General features: G+C 35.5%; 1 protein-coding gene across 1 annotated transcript in view; it reads right to left on the reverse strand.

The window, feature by feature from the left end:
* Positions 1 to 21,069, reverse strand: part of LOC140151504 (corticotropin-releasing factor receptor 2-like) — a 223,384-nt gene that overhangs the window by 18,274 nt on the left and 184,041 nt on the right. The window contains exon 6 of the mRNA XM_072173863.1: positions 17,777 to 17,945. Coding sequence (XP_072029964.1) covers positions 17,777 to 17,945 — 169 coding nt within the window. The remainder of the gene's footprint in view (positions 1 to 17,776; positions 17,946 to 21,069) is intronic.

Below are 21,069 nucleotides of genomic sequence, written 5' to 3' on the forward strand. Positions count from 1 at the left end.
TGAGTCAAGTGGACAGATATGAATCGTGTATGACGAACAATTCAGTTATACAGGGTGAGTCAAGTGGACAGATATGAATCGTGTATGACGAGCAATTCAGTTATACAGGGTGAGTCAAGTGGACAGATATGAATCGTGTATGACGAGCAATTCAGTTATACAGGGTGAGTCAAGTGGACAGATATGAATCGTGTATGACGAGCAATTCAGTTATACAGGGTGAGTCAAGTGGACAGATATGAATCGTGTATGACGAGCAATTCAGTTATACAGGGTGAGTCAAGTGGGCATATATGAATATCCTCTGGACTCACCCTGTATAACTGCGCTTATGATTGATTGATTTAGGATTATTTATTAGGATTATTTATTTATTTATTTATTTATTTATTTATTTATAAAAAATATTAAAACAAGCAGAAATCGGAACATTAGGGTGGTACTACATCCATTGATACATTTGTGACTATTTTTGGATCTTTTATCAAAAAATAATAACACACAGGTAACAATTAGTAGTAACTATAGGGGTAAGGAATTCAGTTACTCTACTTGAATTTCAGTGACTCAAGACAAGCAGTACGTTATTTATGATAAGAAAACAGGTACCGCTAGAATATACCTCAATTCTTAACATATATGATGAACCGATTGTCTTGAATCACTGAAATTTCAGTGAAGTAATTGGATTCCTTGCCCTATAATATACATGACCTTTGTTACCAGTGTGTAGTTAATTTTTTGAGAAAAATACAAAATTAGTCACAAAACCAGGGGGTGTAGTACCACCATAAAGGAACTGAATCAAGAATACGACAATGAATAAGAAATAGAAATATTCATAACTAATTTCCATTATTATGAGGCTTTTCACCGTAGAAGTCACGATTATTGAATATAGTGACAATCTGTCACAAACCTATTAGCCCTGTAAGAAAACAACATTAAATCAAAGGAGAAATCATAATGCGTCCTAATTTATTATTGACTCTTGTCATTTGTTGTCATTTGAGCAAAGCATGCATCCCATCCTTAATAGAATTTGCTTTTGTACTGGCTGGGGTAATCGCTTTAAATCAGTTTGTGGAATGGTGTAAAGATCACTCCTCTCCAGCGTCTGCAACGGCACCAATATCATAATTATGTTTTTGACCAAATATTTTTAAACACAATTGGATAAATAATGATGAAGAAAATTTGAGAATTGTTATGATGATCCCTGTAGAGTATAAAATATAGCATTTGACATTTTCGTATATAAGTGTAGAATAGTGAAAAAGTGGGTAATAGTGAATCCAACGGACGAAGACATTCGACACAAAACTCAACGATCAATAAATGATACAAGAGGATAACTGGAAAGAAAAGTAGCAAGGTACACCAATTTGATGTGGGGAAACAAGTAAAATATAGACCAGGCCTTCTCAACTAGTTTATTTGAAGCGCCAACTGGAAAGTATCTGTGATCATGAAGTGCCAAAATGTTTAAGGGTGCCTGAGGACTTTGTGAGTTAGAGCGGGCGCATAGCGGGTACGGTGTAGTGATGAAGTTTTATCGGGTGTCCAGGGGGCAGCGCCCCCGGAAGCTCGTGGATTTTAAGGTTATTTAAAGGCCCAGATTGAGTATTTTCACCTCTTTTTTGTTCAAGATTTATGTGAAAAAAATATTGAAATTACCGTGCGCCACTTTGTGCGCCACTTCGACTGACTCCAAGCGCCACAAGTGGAGTTGAGAAGGCCTGGACTAGACGGTACACAGAGGGGGGGGCAAAGCAGCAAAATGTAGGCATTATAGAAGTAGGTAAAGCTCGATAGCCAAACATTACCAGTTCCAAGGCCCACATAACTGTTAAATCTGTAGAAACAACATGAATCAATGGGAATACAAAAGTGCACTAGAGCAAGTAGTGAACTTGCTCTCATTGAGTTAAGACACAGCTTATGTTCCGAGTTTTGCTGTCTTGTTTGCTACTGAGTCCTATTTAAACTTGCCTTTAGTTTTTGACCTGAATTTATTAAACTACCGCATGTAGTTTTCGTTGTTTGCTTCTAAATTTTATTGTCTGTCCCCGAAGAAGAGCCGTTTCTCTGCTCGAAACGTCGGTTATTCTTCTGTTTGATTTTGTTTGTCTGCTACGTGCACAGTGATTTTTATCACTTGCAGTGTACTTTTGGCCATCGAACTTTGTCTGTTTTGGGACTACATTGGTTGTTTTATACGTGTAGTGTATTTTTGTATTCCCATTGATTCATGTTGTTTCTACAGATTTAACAGTACTGTGGGCCTTGGAACTGGTAATTTTTGGCTATCGAATTTTACCTACTTATAATGCCTACATTTTGCTCTTTTTGTCGCGCCCCTGCGTACTGTTTAGTCTGAATTTTACTTTTTTCACCACATCATGTTGGGGTACCTTGTTATTTTTTTCCTTTTTAGAATAGTGCGTCACGTGAGATTCAAGCTATACTTTCTGATGGCTAGATACAAACAACCAAATTAAAATCCTACCCCTGTATAGCAGATGCACCCTCAAATTTACCTAACTGCCTGTCAGATGTGGCAGGTCTCCTACATAAATGTAACGTATGGGTGCCTACTATGCTATCAAATTGTCAATATTATGCAGATTACAATGAATATATGCATAGGCTTATCATTTTTCATGCACGCTAAAACCGCACAGTGCATAAGCAAAATATTCTCAAAGACACAAAAAACCTAAAATACAACTGTAAAAAACGTCAAAGAAAATATATAAAACATCTCTGTAGACTGCATCTATAAATGCAGTTTTGGAAACCATTACACTTTAAATAACAATGAAAGTGTAACCTAAACATGGTCCACCAAAACACATCAACTGGCCCTTCATTTTGATAAATGTTCCAAAATTCTCCAACTAAAATTCCACACAATAATAATGTAAAAATGGTCCACCAAATGGCCCTTCATTTTGACAAAATTTACAGCCCCGGAGAGGGGGCTGGGGTCACACCCTCACACTACGTGCTCCTTTTCAAGACACCCCCTCCCCCGATTGGTAGGCCTACCGTAACACCTTAACGCATCTCAACGACACCCCGAAAATGATGATCGCAAACCAACAAGATGCAATTCAATTTTCCCAGTTCTTTTAAAACGCTGTATAAATAATTATTTTCCCGGGAAGAGTGCCCCGAAAACCAAATTCACTTTTTGTACGAAGTTTAATTGTTACAATATCATTTCAAGTGCTTTTAAAGTTGAGATGCATTCGTAGCTGAAGTTCTAAAACCAACTATTTTCGTGCATATAGAATTTTCAGACTTTTCAGCTCAGAGACAAAATATACGTCAATAAAGCACCGTACACATCCTGACGCCTGTATTATTTCCGACACACCATGTAATGGTGTTTACCACATATTGCTACATGGGTGAGCCACATGAGAATAGTAATACAATATTTTAAGTCATAATGTGGATGGTACAATGCAATCGTTTGGTACAATGTAATCCCCTCTCTTACTCGCTCCAGTCCATTCCCTCTCTATCCCCTTCCCTCTCTATCCCCTTCCCTCCCTTCTCTTCTCCTTTCTTTCCCCTCTTTTAATTTCAATTTAATCAGTCTATTAGAAACAAAATCAAATCACAAAAACGTTATCTTCTTTTATATTGATCGGTATTAAATAACAATCCAATGCATTTGCTTTTACCCTTCATATTTTAATATAAATATGCATGTAGAAGATTGCCTCGATTAAATACATTTAACCTTCATTCAGTATTCGGCGCACAGTTTTTCCAGGCAATATAGATATTTAGTTGCACAATTTAATGTATTGTAAAGAGAAAAATTGTAAGTCAAGTACCTTTATCTCAGGGACTTATAATATTGTCTGTCTGGAAATGGATTGCTGACAAATATTTATTAAACATACTTAAGGGATCTAAAATGAGCGTTTATTGCGTTTCGACAGTATTTTTTGGGACATGAGAGCACCTCAGACCTATCGAATTGCATTCTGAATACGAAGCATGTCTTTCTGATATCAAATAATTTTCATTTTTGAAAATTACAATATAATACAATTTTTTTGACAAATTATAAAAATTTGATATTTTTCAAATTTTTGATATATAACAGTCCTCGAAGTAAATTATATAAATCTAATGATATATTCTTAAAGTGTATGTAGCAGGAAGGAAAAGCCGACGGTCAATTTAAAATTTTGACCTTTCATATTGAAGATATGGATTTTTTCCCAAAAAGACCTAATTTTTTGTTTGGTGTTTTGGGAAAAAAAATCCATATCTTCAATACGAAAGGTCAAAATTTTCAATTGACCGTCGGCTTTTCATCCCACCTACATACACTTTAAGTATAAATCATCAGATTTATAAAGTTTACTTCAAGTACTGTTAAATATCAAAAATATCAATTTTAATGATTTGCCATAAAATGTGTATTAAATTGCGAATTTCAAAAATCAAAATTATTTGATATCAGAATGACATTCATCGTATTCAGAATGCAATTCGATATGTCTGATGTGCTCTAATGTCCCAAAATAAATACTGTCCAAACGTTCATACCCCAGCCCTTAAGTGTTGCAATAAAAGTTACAAAAGCAAACCTAACTTCAAATGACCTATATAGCTTGTTAAAAACAGTAGATACATCCTGAAAAGCAAATTAGGAACATAAAAATATGAAAAAGTGGTTAGCAGACAAAAACAGAACAAGCAAATAACAACAAGAAGAAATTGTGAACAAAATAACGAAAGTAAAAACGTAAAGAAATAATGTATAAAGAAAACTCAAAACATTTGGTCAAATCTAAGAAATGGGTGCCAGTGTAGTATTTTTAAGTTCTGACGGTATAGCCATTTATAGCAAAGATATGCATATTATACATTCATCATCAATTCTATAAGTAATAATTTTGATAAATGCTTGTAACCTTGGTTACGTCGCAGAATGAGGACCTCGGGTGGATTCATAGGGTTCGAAATCCAGTCATTAAGGGCATTAATTGTACATTATGTTAAGGGGTACTACACCCATCACATTTTTTGCGGGTTTTTGCATTTTGTGAAGAAATGAGAAAAAAAATTGGTCAAAGTGGTATGCAAAATGAAGGGGCAAATCTTCTCGTTCTATTGGTGGTATTGATAATAATGTAGCTTACATGCTTTTAATTGTACAAGCCAAAGAGAGGTACATGATGACCCCATCACAATTTTGATCATATTTGCAATTTCAGAACTGCTGACGTGAATCTACTTTACACACTTATTTATCAGCAATGGCAGACCCTAATAGTACCAAAATATTTTTTATTTTGGAAATGCATTAATTATGCACAGCTTTGAAAACACAAATATGCATCAATTTCATGTTATCAATGAAATTAAACTTATTTTCCCCTTCCAGTTGACAATGATATGCAAAATTTGTGTTCACAAGGCAGCACATTTGTTTCAGGTTTGATACGGTTGAAATTAAAGAACAGTCAAAACAGTCAATTTTCAGTATTAGGTGAATTTTTGCTCAGTTTTCTGAGAAAATAGCAAAGCTTACAAAACACGATAATAATGTGAATCGGTATGTTCACAATGGTAAAACCTCAATATTAAACTGTTGGACACACCCTAAAACTTCATGTGTAGTAACGGTTTCGTCACTTACCTGTAGCGGGTGTGTATTCCTTCCACTTTGAGAAAAAGATGAAAAATCCGTGTGAAACTTGGAACTGATAAAATCACTGCTCGCTTCGAAGATAAGCCGACGAAATCGACGCCATATTTTTATAATTGGTTTTGACCTTTGACTAAGGTTGCGCGATACTCGATACCGCGGATTCTCTGATACCGGTACGCGTACGATACCGTACTTTACAGACATGACAGAATAGGCCTAAAGAATTATTTAATGGAACGTATTGAAAAAAATAGTAGAAAATTGAAAACAAATATTCTAATCTCTCATTCTCTATTAGCGACTTCAGGTAGCGAATAAATTGTGTGGTAGGTCTAGACTATCTCCAACTCTAGTGTGAGCTAGTGTGATGCAGAATCCCGGTGCAGAATTCACTGCTTTTATTGGAGTATAAATGATCCAGATCCAGATCTCGCAGCCCAGGCCCACCGCTAGGCCTAGGCCTACATTTAACAGTGTTTTAAATAATCCAATGGATTGTCTATGGGATATGCACTCAGCAGCACATCATGGCGGGTATTGGCGGGGCATGTAGGCCTACACGATAAAACATTTCAGGGTGTGTTTGTTATGTTATATTTATTACAATTAGGTAAAAATCCCGATTTTGAAAAATGTTAAGGTGCTTTAAATAACAATTGTTTTCCTAATGAAGGCCTACGTATACATGTAACGTCACAAAACACTTTTCAGCTACTTACCGTATCATTCACATTTAGAAGTGTACCCCGGTATAGAAACTAGTTTACGCTGAGGGATGATTTCATACAATTTTTAACAAAAAGGATTTTTCACACATCTGAGTTTTGGTGACCTTGAGCATTGTAAAGTGGCAATGTTCGATCCCAATCAAAGTAATTGCAAATCTTTTACAAAATATTTTCAGTACAAAAAACGCGGTTTAAAATATGTTACGAAAGATTTGAAACTAGCCAATTGTAGGCCTATTGGTTTTGTTTACAATCAACACACAAATTGTGTTAATAATGTTTTAAACTTAAATTGTCAACAGAAAGAGTCAGCTGATCATCAGGTTTTATGTCTTCTTTTAACAAGAGTGGAAACAAAGGAACCCGAAGAATGCGCAAAGTTATTGACTTCGGCTAGCATCTTAAAATTAAACTCTGAGTCAAAAATAAGCTTTGTTTCATTAATTAAAAAGAAAGTTGTAAAGTTGTTGTATCTTGTTAGTAAAGTGAAGTTTGCTACTGTTTTTATTATTACCTGTGTTGCGATTCGAAATCCCACAAAGAGTAAGCAAGTTCGTTATTAAATGTGGTAGGCCTCAGTACCCCCTCCCTCCCCAACATACACATTGACTCATTTAAGGCGCGGATTCGGGGGCTGACGGGCCAACCCCCCAAAAGAGAGAGAAGGGAAGAAAGGAGAAAAGAGAAGAAAATGGAGGAAAGGAGGAGAGAAACTAAATTGCACGTAATTGAGTAGGCCGATGTCTAAATAATCGCACAGTCGGGACGATTGGAAGTAGGTCCTATATAGGCCTGCGATTATTTTCGGTATTGCTTGAAGGCGGGTCCTCGTCTTAAAAGCATGTGAAAATTACTGCGGGTCCGCCGATATGCAGGGCCCCTCACATTTTGCCACCAAAGTCAGTATTAAGACGGACTCCATACCGACTTCATCGATTTATGCATGCTTTAGTAAATTGCCAATCTCAAGTTTTGCAAATTGAGTTCGGGCCCTTTTTCTGTTTAAAGCAATTGATTCAAATAGTAGTGTAAAAACAATGCACCGAATGGCTTCAATTCGACCTTCATCTTGCACATTTTTCAAACTTCTCAGGGGGGAACATCCCCCTCAGACTAACCCTTGCGTAGTGGGATAAACATATGATCATTTTCGCTCTTCTTCCAACATTTGCAAATTTAAGCCCTATGTTAACACAATTTGCGGTATAGGCTTACAGGGAAAACTTGTCCAAGGAAGGTTTCATGGACCATCATTTAACAAATTCGCGGCTTTTTCAAACTAAAGTTTTACACACTAGTACCAAAATGGTCCACCAAAACACTTCAATTTTCTTCATTTTACACTCCCCTGCGTAATCGATATACAAGTGGCCATTTTCGCTTCTTCTTTCGCCGATTTATGTTTAAAACAATTTATAGGCCTACGACAATAGGGAAACTTGTCCAAGAAAGACTTCATGAACCGCACATTTCACAAATATTCGGCCGCCAAACTAAAATTTTACGCCGTGAGTAATAGCGCCAAAATTGTCCACCAAATCGCTTCAATTAGATCTTCATTTTGCACCAGTTTCTTATTTCTGAGGGGGGAACATCCTCCCTCAGACAACCTCCTGCGTCGCGCAAGCATAGCTCCGCAACCATTTTTTAAATTTTATTTTATTTTTCTAAAAATTCGGCCGCCACCCCTGACTGCTCTAGATTGACAATCGACAAAGCTGGTATCGCCCATCCCTATGGAGAGTGACATCCGCTGACATCACAGACCAGGCGGTGATGGAAACGATATCGCCAATTTTGAGGTCGCCATTAGATTTAACACATAATCATGAAATCGTCACAAAGAATTCTAAATTTGTTATGTGGTGTCAAAGCAAAATTATCTTACTTTAAAACCGTCGGGGTACGACAAAGTACCCCACTGCAAGTATGATAATTTTCTATTTGTAATTGCTAACCGTGTAGTTTGGTTTGAATGGGGCTGTCAGTGTATCTTCGCCAGCCTCGTACGTCACGTGTTGCGCTTCCTACGCCGCCTGTCACAGACGTAAAAAGTGGATCGCTAAAAAATAAGCGTCCTTACCAACCAGTCAACTTTAAGACAAATGGGTGAAAAGACACACTTTTACAAAGTTTTTTCATAATTATTTTTATTTCACATGATCCGTGCATATATCGCCTAGCTATAAATGAAAAAATATTTTTTTAGACCAATCAAACCAATATATGGGTGTAGTACGGCCTTAAGTTATGGCAATTATATTTGCTGAACTCTATTATTTCCACCAAAACTTAATGGTATAAATCTTACTCCTTGGCGTAGATACCGAAATTTTGATTTGGACGAATCGCGCCTGAGTGCGATTAATGAATTTGAACAAAAGACGAATCGTATAATTGGCTGTACAAATCAGGTTGATCCATAGTATTATATAGCTGGAAACCCCGAATTTTCTATCATAAATCCTATACTACCGTATTATAATTGATAGTAATGGATAGCTATTGGTATCTTCTATCTAGGGATACAAATATAAGTACAAACATTCCCCACATGATATCGCTATGGCTTAATAATGTGAGTGGGCCCTCGTGAAATCTCAAAATATGGGCCAATGTTGTTATTTCTGCTTTAAAAACCTCGATTTTTTCCTAAATATTACAGGGATGACTATTAATAACTCATATATCAAATTTAAAGTCTACAGCCTTAGGACAACATGCAATTTCTACACAAAAGCCCCAGATCAAGAATGCGTGATATGGTTTACACGACGTCGTATTTGAATGCTTATACGACCTCGTATACAACTATGCGCGCAGCGGTAGAGACATTCTGGATTTAACATAAAGCCGAATAGGACAAAAGATGTCCAATGTAAAAGATTAATCCCGGGGATTAATCACATGGAATCAATTTTCAAATGCTCTGATATCCTTCAAAGTATTGAGGCTCTACAGGCCACAGGGATTTAAAAAAGTATAGTCAACAGAGTTTTTTATTATAGGGTCCACAACTTATAAGTTCCCCCTAAATACTTTTTAAAATAAATCGAAAACTATTTTGACAAAATGCAAACGTGTAAAAAGATATGGGTAGCCGTATTTGTTTTACACATATGAATCAAATTATAGCGTCACACGTCATTACGTTCAGTCACATTGTTCCATTATGTAAAAAAGAGACCGTTTTAAACAGTGTTAAAAGTTGCATCTCAGTCTATAGGAGTCAGCTTTCAAACAATACAGTAGGCCAGGGCTATTCATGTGTTTGTAAAAGAAAACCTGACTGCTATGGACTCAGGTGCAACTTTTAAAACAGCCTCTTTTCTTACACAATTAACCCATGTGACTGAACGCAATGACGTGTGACGCTATAAATTGGTCCACTTGTGTAAAACAAATAGGGCTATACATATCTTTTACATTTTTACATTTCGTAAACTATTTTGTAGACCGTATATAAGAGGCAGTGCAAAGCATTTTTTTTTTTTTTTCCTGTGACTAGATAAATAACATTTTGAAAGCATTTTAAAATGTTGTGTCCATTGGATTAACCTTTGACCCCTGTTGTCTTATATCTCCTTAACCATTTAAGCATAAATTATAGATAGTAGAAACAATGATTTTTCTAATCCTTATGACAAGACGGATAGTTTGATATGAGGTTTACAGTAATCCAAGCATTATTCATTTGGACCCCTGTATAACGGATTGGCCCCTTCTGGAGTTAGCCCATACTTTTTGTTAGGTAAATAGGAGTTTATTTTTTTCTATGTCTCAAGGAACCTATATCAACCTTCAATCCTTCCTTTGCTCTCGCGGTCACGATAAATTTAAATAAAATACTGCATGATAGAAGTTCATCGACTGATGTTATGCTTTCAACGAAGCGATATTAAGAACCGAACACTAAGGGCCCTATGGGGCGGCTTCCATTCTCTATTGAAATAGTTGTTCTGCCATCCGTATAAATCTGTCATTCATTTATACACGTCATCGATGTATTTTATAAGTTCGTAACCCCACAAGTGTGTTTTTTATTTTGGACAAAGCCCTTCGGGGTCGCTTGTTTAATAACAATATTTTGTATACATTTAAATCCAATCAGCAAGTTACCCAATGTAAATACAAGACAATATTATAATATCATAATGAATTAAATTATAACATTTGTACAACCCAAATCATCCCAGTAGTCAGTTCATATAAAAAAAAAATACCGGGAACAACATGCACCGAGTAATGTAGGTCACAAATGCCATGTGGTAAGATATGGCGTTTTTATAGTGCAGAAAACTGTGATTGAACCAGAAACAATGACTTAAAGAACATAAGCTGCAACATATCCTTTGGGAAAATAATCTGTAAAAATGCAATTTATAAGAAATGGCGTTTTTATAATGCGCAAATCTTTTATTGAACGGCAAATAATGGGTTGATCAAATACACTTCTTCTTCTATTCTGGGACAAAATATGTTATTGATAAAACTAAAACACCCCTAGGATTACCGTGCGTCCGACGGCCCATCACGTCGACTTTTGCCATTTCAGAATCAATAATAAGAAAAAACGGAGCGCCTTAGTAAACACGTTTCATTTTGAGTACTTCTTTCAAGTGAAAGCTCAGAGATGATTTTGAATCTGCAGCTTTTAGTGTAAGGTTGTCAAATGTTTCAAAAATTAAGAATAGTTTACCATGTAGAATGTATCGTAACATTGTCAAATAGGTCAATGTCAACACAGTCCATGGGTATTTGGGTCAGACATTTGAAAACGACACAATAGGCAACTAGAATTACATAATGTACACTTCATGTTTGAATTTTTTCATTACTTTTCCTCCAAACATATTCAACATAGCGCTGAGCACTAAGTCGGAACGACTCAAGGCTAAAATCACCTTTTACCCGACATACTGTTTATTTGAGTTAACAAAATTAGAATCTTTAATGAAGAGTGTGATTATGTAATGTAATGAACAACCCAAGATTTGAAAGCTGCAGTAAAATCCTATTGCCTTGTATTCACTATTCATTGAAGGAAATCAATTCACCTATCATTGGATTATCCTTTTCGTTGCTCTCGGAGGGTATCAACGCATGTGATAATCAAAAACAATTGTCATTATTTACATCAGTGATCCTTATTCACGTGAGATAGAATTGTAACATGTAGATTTCAATATTGTTCAGACCAACAAAGGCCTAAATGGCCTAGGTGTCATAATGCGCAGATATAAATTCTGCTTATAATGCTTATCCCAACTTTGGCATACAATCAACCGTTTTTTGAATAATGGCCTTTTTGGTAAATGTTTATAAGCTTATTTCCTATTTTATGAAAATCTGCCACCAAATATCTTGCTTTTCATTTTTATACCAAACGTTGTTTTGTGTCCATAGTTTGTTTTTGATACTCAAGACCACCAATTTCAAAAATATGTTTACTGGACCTCTGTCAGCATTGAGCATTTTGAGATATGGAAGGTCAAAGTTCATATAGAGATACATACTTGACCTTTATTATGGAATATTTTTTCGCAAAATTTCACTACTGGTCTGGAAGGGGTCTGCATAAAAAATAGGGCTAAATATTAATTGGGGTGTGTCGGGAGAATATGTGCTTTCCATTAGTTTACATTTTGGCGCTCATAATATAGTGAATTAGCCTAAAATGTACTCGTGCAAATGCATTCGTCAAGATAATCGCACTTGCCATGGAATTATTGCATTTAGCTCTCGAGCCTATCGGCTCTCGAGCAAAATGCAATAACTCCACGGCGCGTGCGATTATCTTAACTAATACATTGCACTCAGTTCATTATCCTTATCATAAATAATATGCATATCTTTGTAATAAATGGCCAGACCGTCAGATAAAGAATACCACACTGACACCTATTTCTTAGACTTTAAAAAATGTTTTCTTTAGACATTTTTTATGAGTTTCTGCACGTTTTTACTTTCATTATTTTGTTCAAAATTCTTGTTGTTATTTGCTTGTTCTGCTTTTGTCTGCTAACCACTTTGTCATATTTTTATGTTCCTAGTGTTTATTTCAACCATAAAATGCAACAAAATATAATAATGTCATAACTTACATAATTTACATTTAATGCCCTTAATGACTAAAAAGAAGACTAAAGATGATTTGTGTTGGGGTAAAATTTCTAAATTTGAGCAACATTATTCTGATATTATCAAATTTATTGAGATTTGAGGTGATATTTACTGAGCCTAAATACCAATATGTGTTTGTTAGAACTGAAATGCACTTGCAATCTAAGTTCTGAAAGTTGGAGGAGCTTTTAGAAATATCGGTCTTAAGCTCCTTCGATTTTTATAAAATTGGTACATTGGAAGTGTATTTCAACTGTGACAAATGCCAATTGGTGACGAAGTTTTTGAAATATCACCTCAAACCCTTACAAATTTGATAATACCATGTTGCATAAAGTCTGAATTTGTGGCGTCAAAGCTAAAATTCAACATCCCTAAATCCGCCATTTTAGGCAAATTCGCTACATTATCAGCACCATAATGTAAACCTATGGAAAGCACATTTCCTGTAAAATTTATTTTCCACCATCTCCCGGCACACATCAATTAATATTTAGCGCGTGCGGTTTACAAAGACCCCTTCCAGAGCAGTCGTTGCGAAAAAATATTCCATACTAAATGAATATCAAGAATGTACCTTCCGCTGACCATGAAGATACCGCTCGATGTTGTATAAGTTTCTCAGAGTCAAGAATTTGTCACAATATCGAGGTAATTAGTGATGATTATACCCAAATATTGGTTAAAATACACCGCAAAAGGCCGGCACATGTACGTACTCCAGCAGACCATTCGCGGAATTTTGCGAAAAAAATATTCCACAATAAATGTCAAGTCTGTACAGGGTGTATCAAAATCAAGTTTACAGTTTGAAAAATGCCACTAGATTAAAAAGTATGAGGTCTTTGGTCAAAAATTTCAAGTTGATAACTTAATCATCATCTTGTCCTCCTACAGCTCTAAAATCACTGGCGTGTGACAATTGATTTGGTGGCTACTTTTGTGAACCGAGTACAAAAAGCAGTTGCGCGAAGTCAATTAAAATTAAGACAGCATACAAATCACAAAAAAAGTCCCACCACTTCTTTACTGTTTACAGTTATTGGCAGTCTTAGTCCTCCTCATGGCCACCATTCCTCTGTATGCAGATTTCGGCTCTTCTCAACATGGCGTTGATACCATGTTTAATGAGAGTTCTGTCCTACTTGAGAATGTCAACTTGTGCAATTATGAGTCTCTGAAGTTCATCAACGTCTGCAGCAGGACTTGTGAAAACATTTAATGCAAACCCTGCTTCATCGCCAATGATGAAATCTTCCAGGAAAGGTAGAGGACGGTCAAGAAGCCACTGACAGAACAAAGAGCGACGTTGAAAATAACTCTGCTTACTGAAGTTGATTCTCCACATCATCTGATAGGGATGAAATCGCAAGTTTAAACGAATTAGTCTGTTAAAAGTTGCAGATGGAATTCGACGGCAGCCAATTACTCCTACTTGCCCTGACTGCAGAGTGTTACGGACTGCTTAGATATTAGCAGCAGATCTTCCAGTTCGGGGACGACCACAATGTTCTCTTTTCAGACTGCGAATCGTTCCAGTAACCTGATATTTCTCAACATTTTTGTAAATAGCGCCACGTGAAGGGGGACGTAGATTTGGGCACTGCTGACAGAATCTCCAAAGCACTTCTGCTGGACATTGGGTGCGATGGTACTCTGCAACAAGAAGGCCCTTTGCTCTGGCGTGTACTGTGGAGTATCAATTGTAATGTTTCTATTCTCCTTGTCAAGTAAAACCTAGCATATGCAAGGAGATAGTTAACCAGATTTCCCAAAAGTCATGTGTTATGTAACTCGCACATGCACAGGATTGGAACCATAACAACGACCACTAATCTGTACACCTGCAAGTTTCTCTTGGTTGCACAACAATAGCAAGTACCCTTCATTGAAACCCAATTGACTTCGCGCAACTGCTTTTTGTACTCGGTTTACAAAAGTAACCACAAAATCCTTATTAATGGTCACACGCCAGTGATTTTTCAGCTGTAGGAGGACAATATATTGATTAAGTTACCAACTAGAAAATTTTAACCAAAGACCTTGTACTTTTTCATCTAGCGGCATTTTTCAAACTGTATACTTTATTTTAATATACACTGTATTAAGTTTTGACACCACGAACTAATATCAAGCAATGGTAGATAAGATTATGAAGTCTACTTCTTGCAACACTTGGCAATAATACGTTGAGGACTTCCGACAGTCAATACTCATGACACGTCATGAATAATGCGTCGAAATTATAATGCACAATAATGTAAGTAAAACAGGATAATATTGATCACGGTAATTTGTCGTGCACATTAATAAAACCATATTCATTTCATTTATACCTTTTACTTTAGAACACTTTATGGAGAATGGTCCGATTTAATCACAGTTGTTTACGATCTACGATGTTAATTAACATTTCTGAACACAACAGATCCCAACATGTCCTTTGGTTATTTTTTTCACTTTCAAAATAGGAAACCGTTAGGTCAAAGTCATTATTAAACTTTCTTTCCTGAAGACACCACGTCGACAATGCGTAGAAAAGTTGCTTTTTGCCGCAATTGTTCGCCATTTTCTGTGATTCTATTTCTCTGGTGATGATCGATTCCAGATGAATCAATATACCTTTTACGTGCTAATAACCACGGTTGTTTGATGTGATCAGTTCATTGATTTTTCTAACAAAACATTATTATAATGTTCAATTCTAGATCTGAATAATACAAAAACTGAAAATCACACTAATAACCTGTCTACAGTACGACAGCAACTTAGCTCACTTCCGGTAATTTTTACCGGCGTGACCTTTGCTGTTACGTAACGTAATGTTGTAAATCAGGTGGCAAATACAGTTTTCAGAAAAAATCAAAAAATGGAATACATGAGTGGTTTCTCCCTTCATTTCCATATTGAGCCCATAGATAAGATATGAAACATGAGTATAAGGCAAACAGTAACGTGTAAAAGTCCAATTATTGTGGAGAAAATGAATGTTTATTGTGCGCGAAGTAGCCTAAATGAGAAAAAATGCATGTCACGATCACCAAAATGGTTATATCTGCAACTATGCGTCAACGCCGGTCGTATGCTTTTCTGTAATGATAGACATTAGCTAACTTGAGCTTGTATTAAATTTTCAGCGAAAATGATTGGTGGAACAATCGAGTCGTAGGTTGGAAAGTTGCTTTCAAAACGGATTCTCCTCGCAATCGTGCGTGACCATAAGTGACCAGTGTCAGCAGGAAAATTAACAGCCGGCCTTGTCCATATAATCGATTAATGATTGTCAGGATCGTCCAGTTGACTACAGTGATATTTATTTATTCATACAAAATACTGCCCTGTCATACAAAATATCGAAGTCAATATAAAACGTAATTTCAAGCCATTTGACTGAACTTACAAACAGTTTATAAAAGATTATTGTTGAACGAGACACTGAATTAGAAATAACATTGCAAAAGGTACGAGAATAAGTTAGCAGGTTGTGATGGTCTAGTGGCTAAGTCCGTGCCTGAAGTGCGTGAGGTTGGAAGTTCGAACCCTACCATAGCGGTTTTTTTTTTTTGTTGAAAATATTTATGATATTAGTAAACAACTTTCAGGAAGGGTTTCTGATCATTTGAAGCAGAAATAATGAGGTAAAATGAAAGAAAGCATTTTTTTTATCTTGACCGCTTGTGGTGTTCTATTGAAGATAATTAAAGTTACTCTAGACAACGAAACGCTGATTCCAATTATGTGTATGTCTGGGTATGGTGTAAGAACGGTATAAAAATTACAAATAATATTATGCCAAAATATCAGGTTTGAAATTCGTAAATTATGGCTGACGCTATCTTATTTTTTAATATGTAGGCCTACGCATAAAGAAAAACATTGCAAACGTGTTGCATAGAATTATTTTTAATTGATCATAATACTGACGGGCCTACACCATAGGCCTAACAGAACAAGAGAGAAAAAAAATCGAAATGCTGTAGGATTCGAACCTTCAACCTCTCGCACTTCAAACCACGGCGTCAACCACTAGACCATCACAACCTGCTGTAACATACTCGTATCTTTTGCAACCTTATTTCTCATTCAGGGACTCGATCAACAATAATATTTTTAAAACTGCTTTTAAGTTCAGTCAAATGAGGTGATATTACTTTTATATTGACTTCAATATTTTGTAAGTCAATGCAGTATTTTACTTGAATAAAGAAATATCACTGGAGTCAACTGGACGATTCTGACGATTATTATTCGATATAATGACAAGGCCGGCTGCTATTTTGCTAGTGACACTTGTCACTAACGGGACACGCACGATTGAGACACGGGCCGTTTTGAGAGTAACTTTACAACCTACGACTCGATTGTTCCACCAATCATTTTCGCTGAAAATTTAATACAAGCTCAAGTTAGTTAATATCTATCATTACAGAAAAGCATAAGACCGGCGTTTGCTCATAGTTGTAGATATGACCATTTTGGTGATCGTGACATGCAATTGTTCTCATTTTCCCGGCCACTTTGGACATGTTCAAGCTTCTTTATTTTCAATATTATTCAACTTTTACTCGTTGTTTGTTCTTTGCACAAATGTTTGGTATCTTATCCGTGATCATGGTACACAATTTAAGCAAAAAACGACCCGTGTCTCCCATTTCTGGAGCTATTTCGCTAAAACATGTTTGCCGGCCAAATTTTCAACATTTAGTTACGTAACCCGTGTTCACCAACCCGTAAAAAATTTCTATCGAACAAAAGAGGTCACGAAGTTGCCGTCGTACTGTCTATACACATACAGTATGTAGTAATTTTTAACATAGATTTTCGTTTCTATATCAAATTATTCTGCTTTTTTATAGTAATTTAAATTCTATAAATTGTACATATTTTTGCAAATTGGGGCGCTATTTACGTATATTCGAAATTTAAATTAGCCAAATAATATGAGTTAAACCTTGCATTTCATAATAAAAAGGTTTTCCCTTGTCATTTCTTAGTTTGTTTGTTGATGTTCTAATACCATTTTACAAGTGTCTAACCCTTGTAAAGATGCAAACACGATTTTAGATAAATAGCGCCATCATTGTTCGAATTCTTTTAAAATGGCTCAGTTTTACATGCCATCAAACAACCGTGTAACGAATCAAGGGTCGCAGGAAATTTGATTGACATGACGTCATACGTAAAGTAGTCTTTGTAATTCTCATATAATACTAAATAGAGGTTTTCCACTGATTCCACTTACTGTATTTTTGAGCGGATTTTTCCAATTTTGTTGAATGCCATTGTCACCTTCCACCAAGGCTATTTCAGCTGTCGTGTAGGTATGCAATACGACGATCATACAAATGTATCGGAGAATGAAGGACACCACTAAGTTTTTATGAATCGCAATCCTCGTGCACTGTAATGACCTAGAGAAAAGTGATGAAAATGATAGCAATAAGTTGAATTTTTAAACATGATTAAAGGTAAACACACCAAGCAGACCGATTGATTCAAGATATAGCAGCGTTTCGTTTAGGAGTAAAATTCCAGATCTTCCAGAAATCTTTACAATAAGAAGTTTGGCATTATTTCATGATGTGTTTACTTGAAAATGTAATATATCTACATTTTTATTTGAAATCAAAAATGAAAAGTCTGCAGAATCATCCGCCTAGCAATAAAACTTATCTTCAAATTTGTATATGTACGTTTTGTTAACAAAAGGAAATTACACTCTAATTCGCCGTTTAAAGAATCTATAAACATGTTAAAACTTTCTTAACTCTGCGTTGCTTAAATAGGGCTCTTTTCTAACTTACGTTTAAAAGCTTTTGACATGGCCACTGTTTAAAATATTTAGCTATTATAGTTATTTAAAACTTTAAATCAAAACGAATTATAAGCTTTATACCACAACAAGTTTAACCTTAAACAGTAGCATCTCTTTTTTGATTTTTCTTGCCATTTTTTTTTCATAATCAAAAATGACTAATCGTTCACTATGAAGCAATTTATACACAGTTTTATTTAATTACGCTTTCGATGGGATCACTGAATGTACCTTTAAGAAAAAAAAAAACTGTTTGCATCTAAAAAGAATAAGGTTAATTCTATATCTCGTTTTTGATATAAGAATTAATCATTAATAATTATGCTGCTAATTCTTAGTGCGCCAAAACCAATGTTTAACCTGAGGAATAAATATAAAGCAAAAGGCAGGGAAAACTGATTTCAGAATACAACCTTACTACCACTCGCGCGCGAGGTCTCAACTGGTATAAACATACGCAACAATAATAAAAAGTCGTTAAATGTCAACCAGAATATACACCATACGATGGAATTCTAATTTGTTTTTGTTTCCCCAAAACATCAAATTACTTGCATCATCAGGTTGAAAACCGCTTCAAGCCAATTGATGATCTCTACACTTTTACTGTGTAAATTAAAAGCGATCCTAGAATGACCCGTTTTAATCAAAAGTGTCGGGTCCGTTTTTAATCACACCGATAAAGCTATACAGACTGCGCCGACCATAAAAAATATAATGAAGATTGATAAGCGTTAAATATAGAAAGATTAGTGCTACAAAGGTGATGGAATCACCAAGGTAACCCAATAGATGTTGATTACATCTTATCCAAATTGATGAAGTTTTAGCCTCGATCTAAGCGCTTAAAACCTCTTCCTGTCTTAAGTAATTGCCACTCATTGCGTTCAGGGTGACCTTTAAACGAATATCATCGGGAAAATAAGAATTTTCCCTGCGTAAATGTTATCGTTAGTAAACAAATAGCTTTCCTCTGGTGATCAATCTGAATCAGCTTTGATTGTTTATGTTTTGAGCATGTCGGTACGTACATGGGTCGGGTCCATTGTAAGTGGTCAAAATAAAAGTGGCCAAAAAAGGTCATAAAAAGCAGTTTTTCAAGGCGAAAACAAACTTTAATGCTATATATGAATAAGCCTGAACAGAAAGTGTATCTCTATGATGATGCCAACTTTCACCTAATGTAAAATGATATGATAGAGAATTAAAAGGTGTTGTTGGAAACAGTATAAAAAAGGGAACAACTGTGTTTTCATTTTGGTTTTTAATTATAATTATATGAACCGGCATTCATAACAAGCAATATGGTAAGTCCGCTTTCAAACCTCAGTGTTTCCTCATCAAATAATATGTATGCAATATGATGTTCATTTGTTTAGTCCCATTTTACATTAAGGCAAGTCATCATTATCTTTGTCATCACCGTGTCTACCTCTACGGTTGTTTGTTTGTTTGTTTGTTTGTTTGTTGCATTGTTTGTTTAAATGGTCGTCCCTGATGGGACTTGGTTCAAGCAAAATGCTCATTAACTTGGCGCCTTTATCACAAATCCTTTAGGAAATAAAGCAAACAATATAATGTAAACCTAGAACCATTCGATATTATATTTTACCACTCAAACAATATGAGCTTTGAAAATAGGACAAAGTTCTCACGTCAATCTAGAGCGGAAATGTAATGGTAAACCTCAGTTACCCAAAGCACAAAGCTGTTAGCGATGAAACGTATCTTTATTTGACTATTGTCAAACTTGTTTAAGCCAACACATCAAATAATTCATACTTGACTCTCTAGTGATGATGATGATGATCCAATATTGTTCATAGAATATGACACAGATTGAAGATAAACATTAAAGCCCCATAATCCATGTCAAACCCTCACAACATTAACAAAGTTTCGAAACTTTCCACTTCCTCGGAGCTTGAAGTAATCAGAAAGATATTTAGAAGTAGGTTTCAATTAAAATGTATTCTCTTATGTAGACGGAAAATGTCATGAAGCATTATCACTCTCGTGGATGTCTGGCAAGTTCTTGAAGCGCATTCAATAATACAATTTTCTTTATTTTCAAATACTTGATTAAACGATAGTTGCAATTGTATACTTCCAATACTAGTTTTAGAATACCAAAGGCTAGGGGTCGAAATACAGGATGTCCCATAAAAAGGTTACATGTGATGGTATAACAAAACAATGTAATTTTTTCATATATTATTTATTCATCCTTCTTGTATCTGTTTGCTAAGTTTCAATCCCGTATGTTAAAAGCAACTTAACTTATGAGCGCAAGATAACGGCGGTGTAAAAAGTGGCTAACCATCAAACTGTCGCGTAACGAAAGTTGAACACAAGCACACCTCTGTTTTGAGATTTGTTCTTTATTACTTTTTATGCTTCTCTTATTTTTCATGGTTGAACTTATTGCACAAAAGAAAAATTAAATATTGTACACTGAAAATAAATCAGTTTTAGAGCTTCTTGACTCTTGGTGGTAACAAATAAAGGAAGATGGTCAATAGGGAAGAACACATTTTAGTGACAGCAGTTCTGCACGCCGTATTTCTTAGCATCAACATAGTGAAATGAATAATAATCTGTTGCATTTAGGGCTTGCTTGGATTTTGTTGACTTTGAATCGCCGCTGTTTTTGTTTTTACATTTCTGACTGAACTCTTGAAATAAAACTGAACACGTTTAATTTTTTGTTTATCAGAATA

This window comes from Amphiura filiformis, chromosome 4 (genome assembly GCF_039555335.1).
Source record: "Amphiura filiformis chromosome 4, Afil_fr2py, whole genome shotgun sequence".
NCBI lineage: Eukaryota > Metazoa > Echinodermata > Ophiuroidea > Amphilepidida > Amphiuridae > Amphiura > Amphiura filiformis.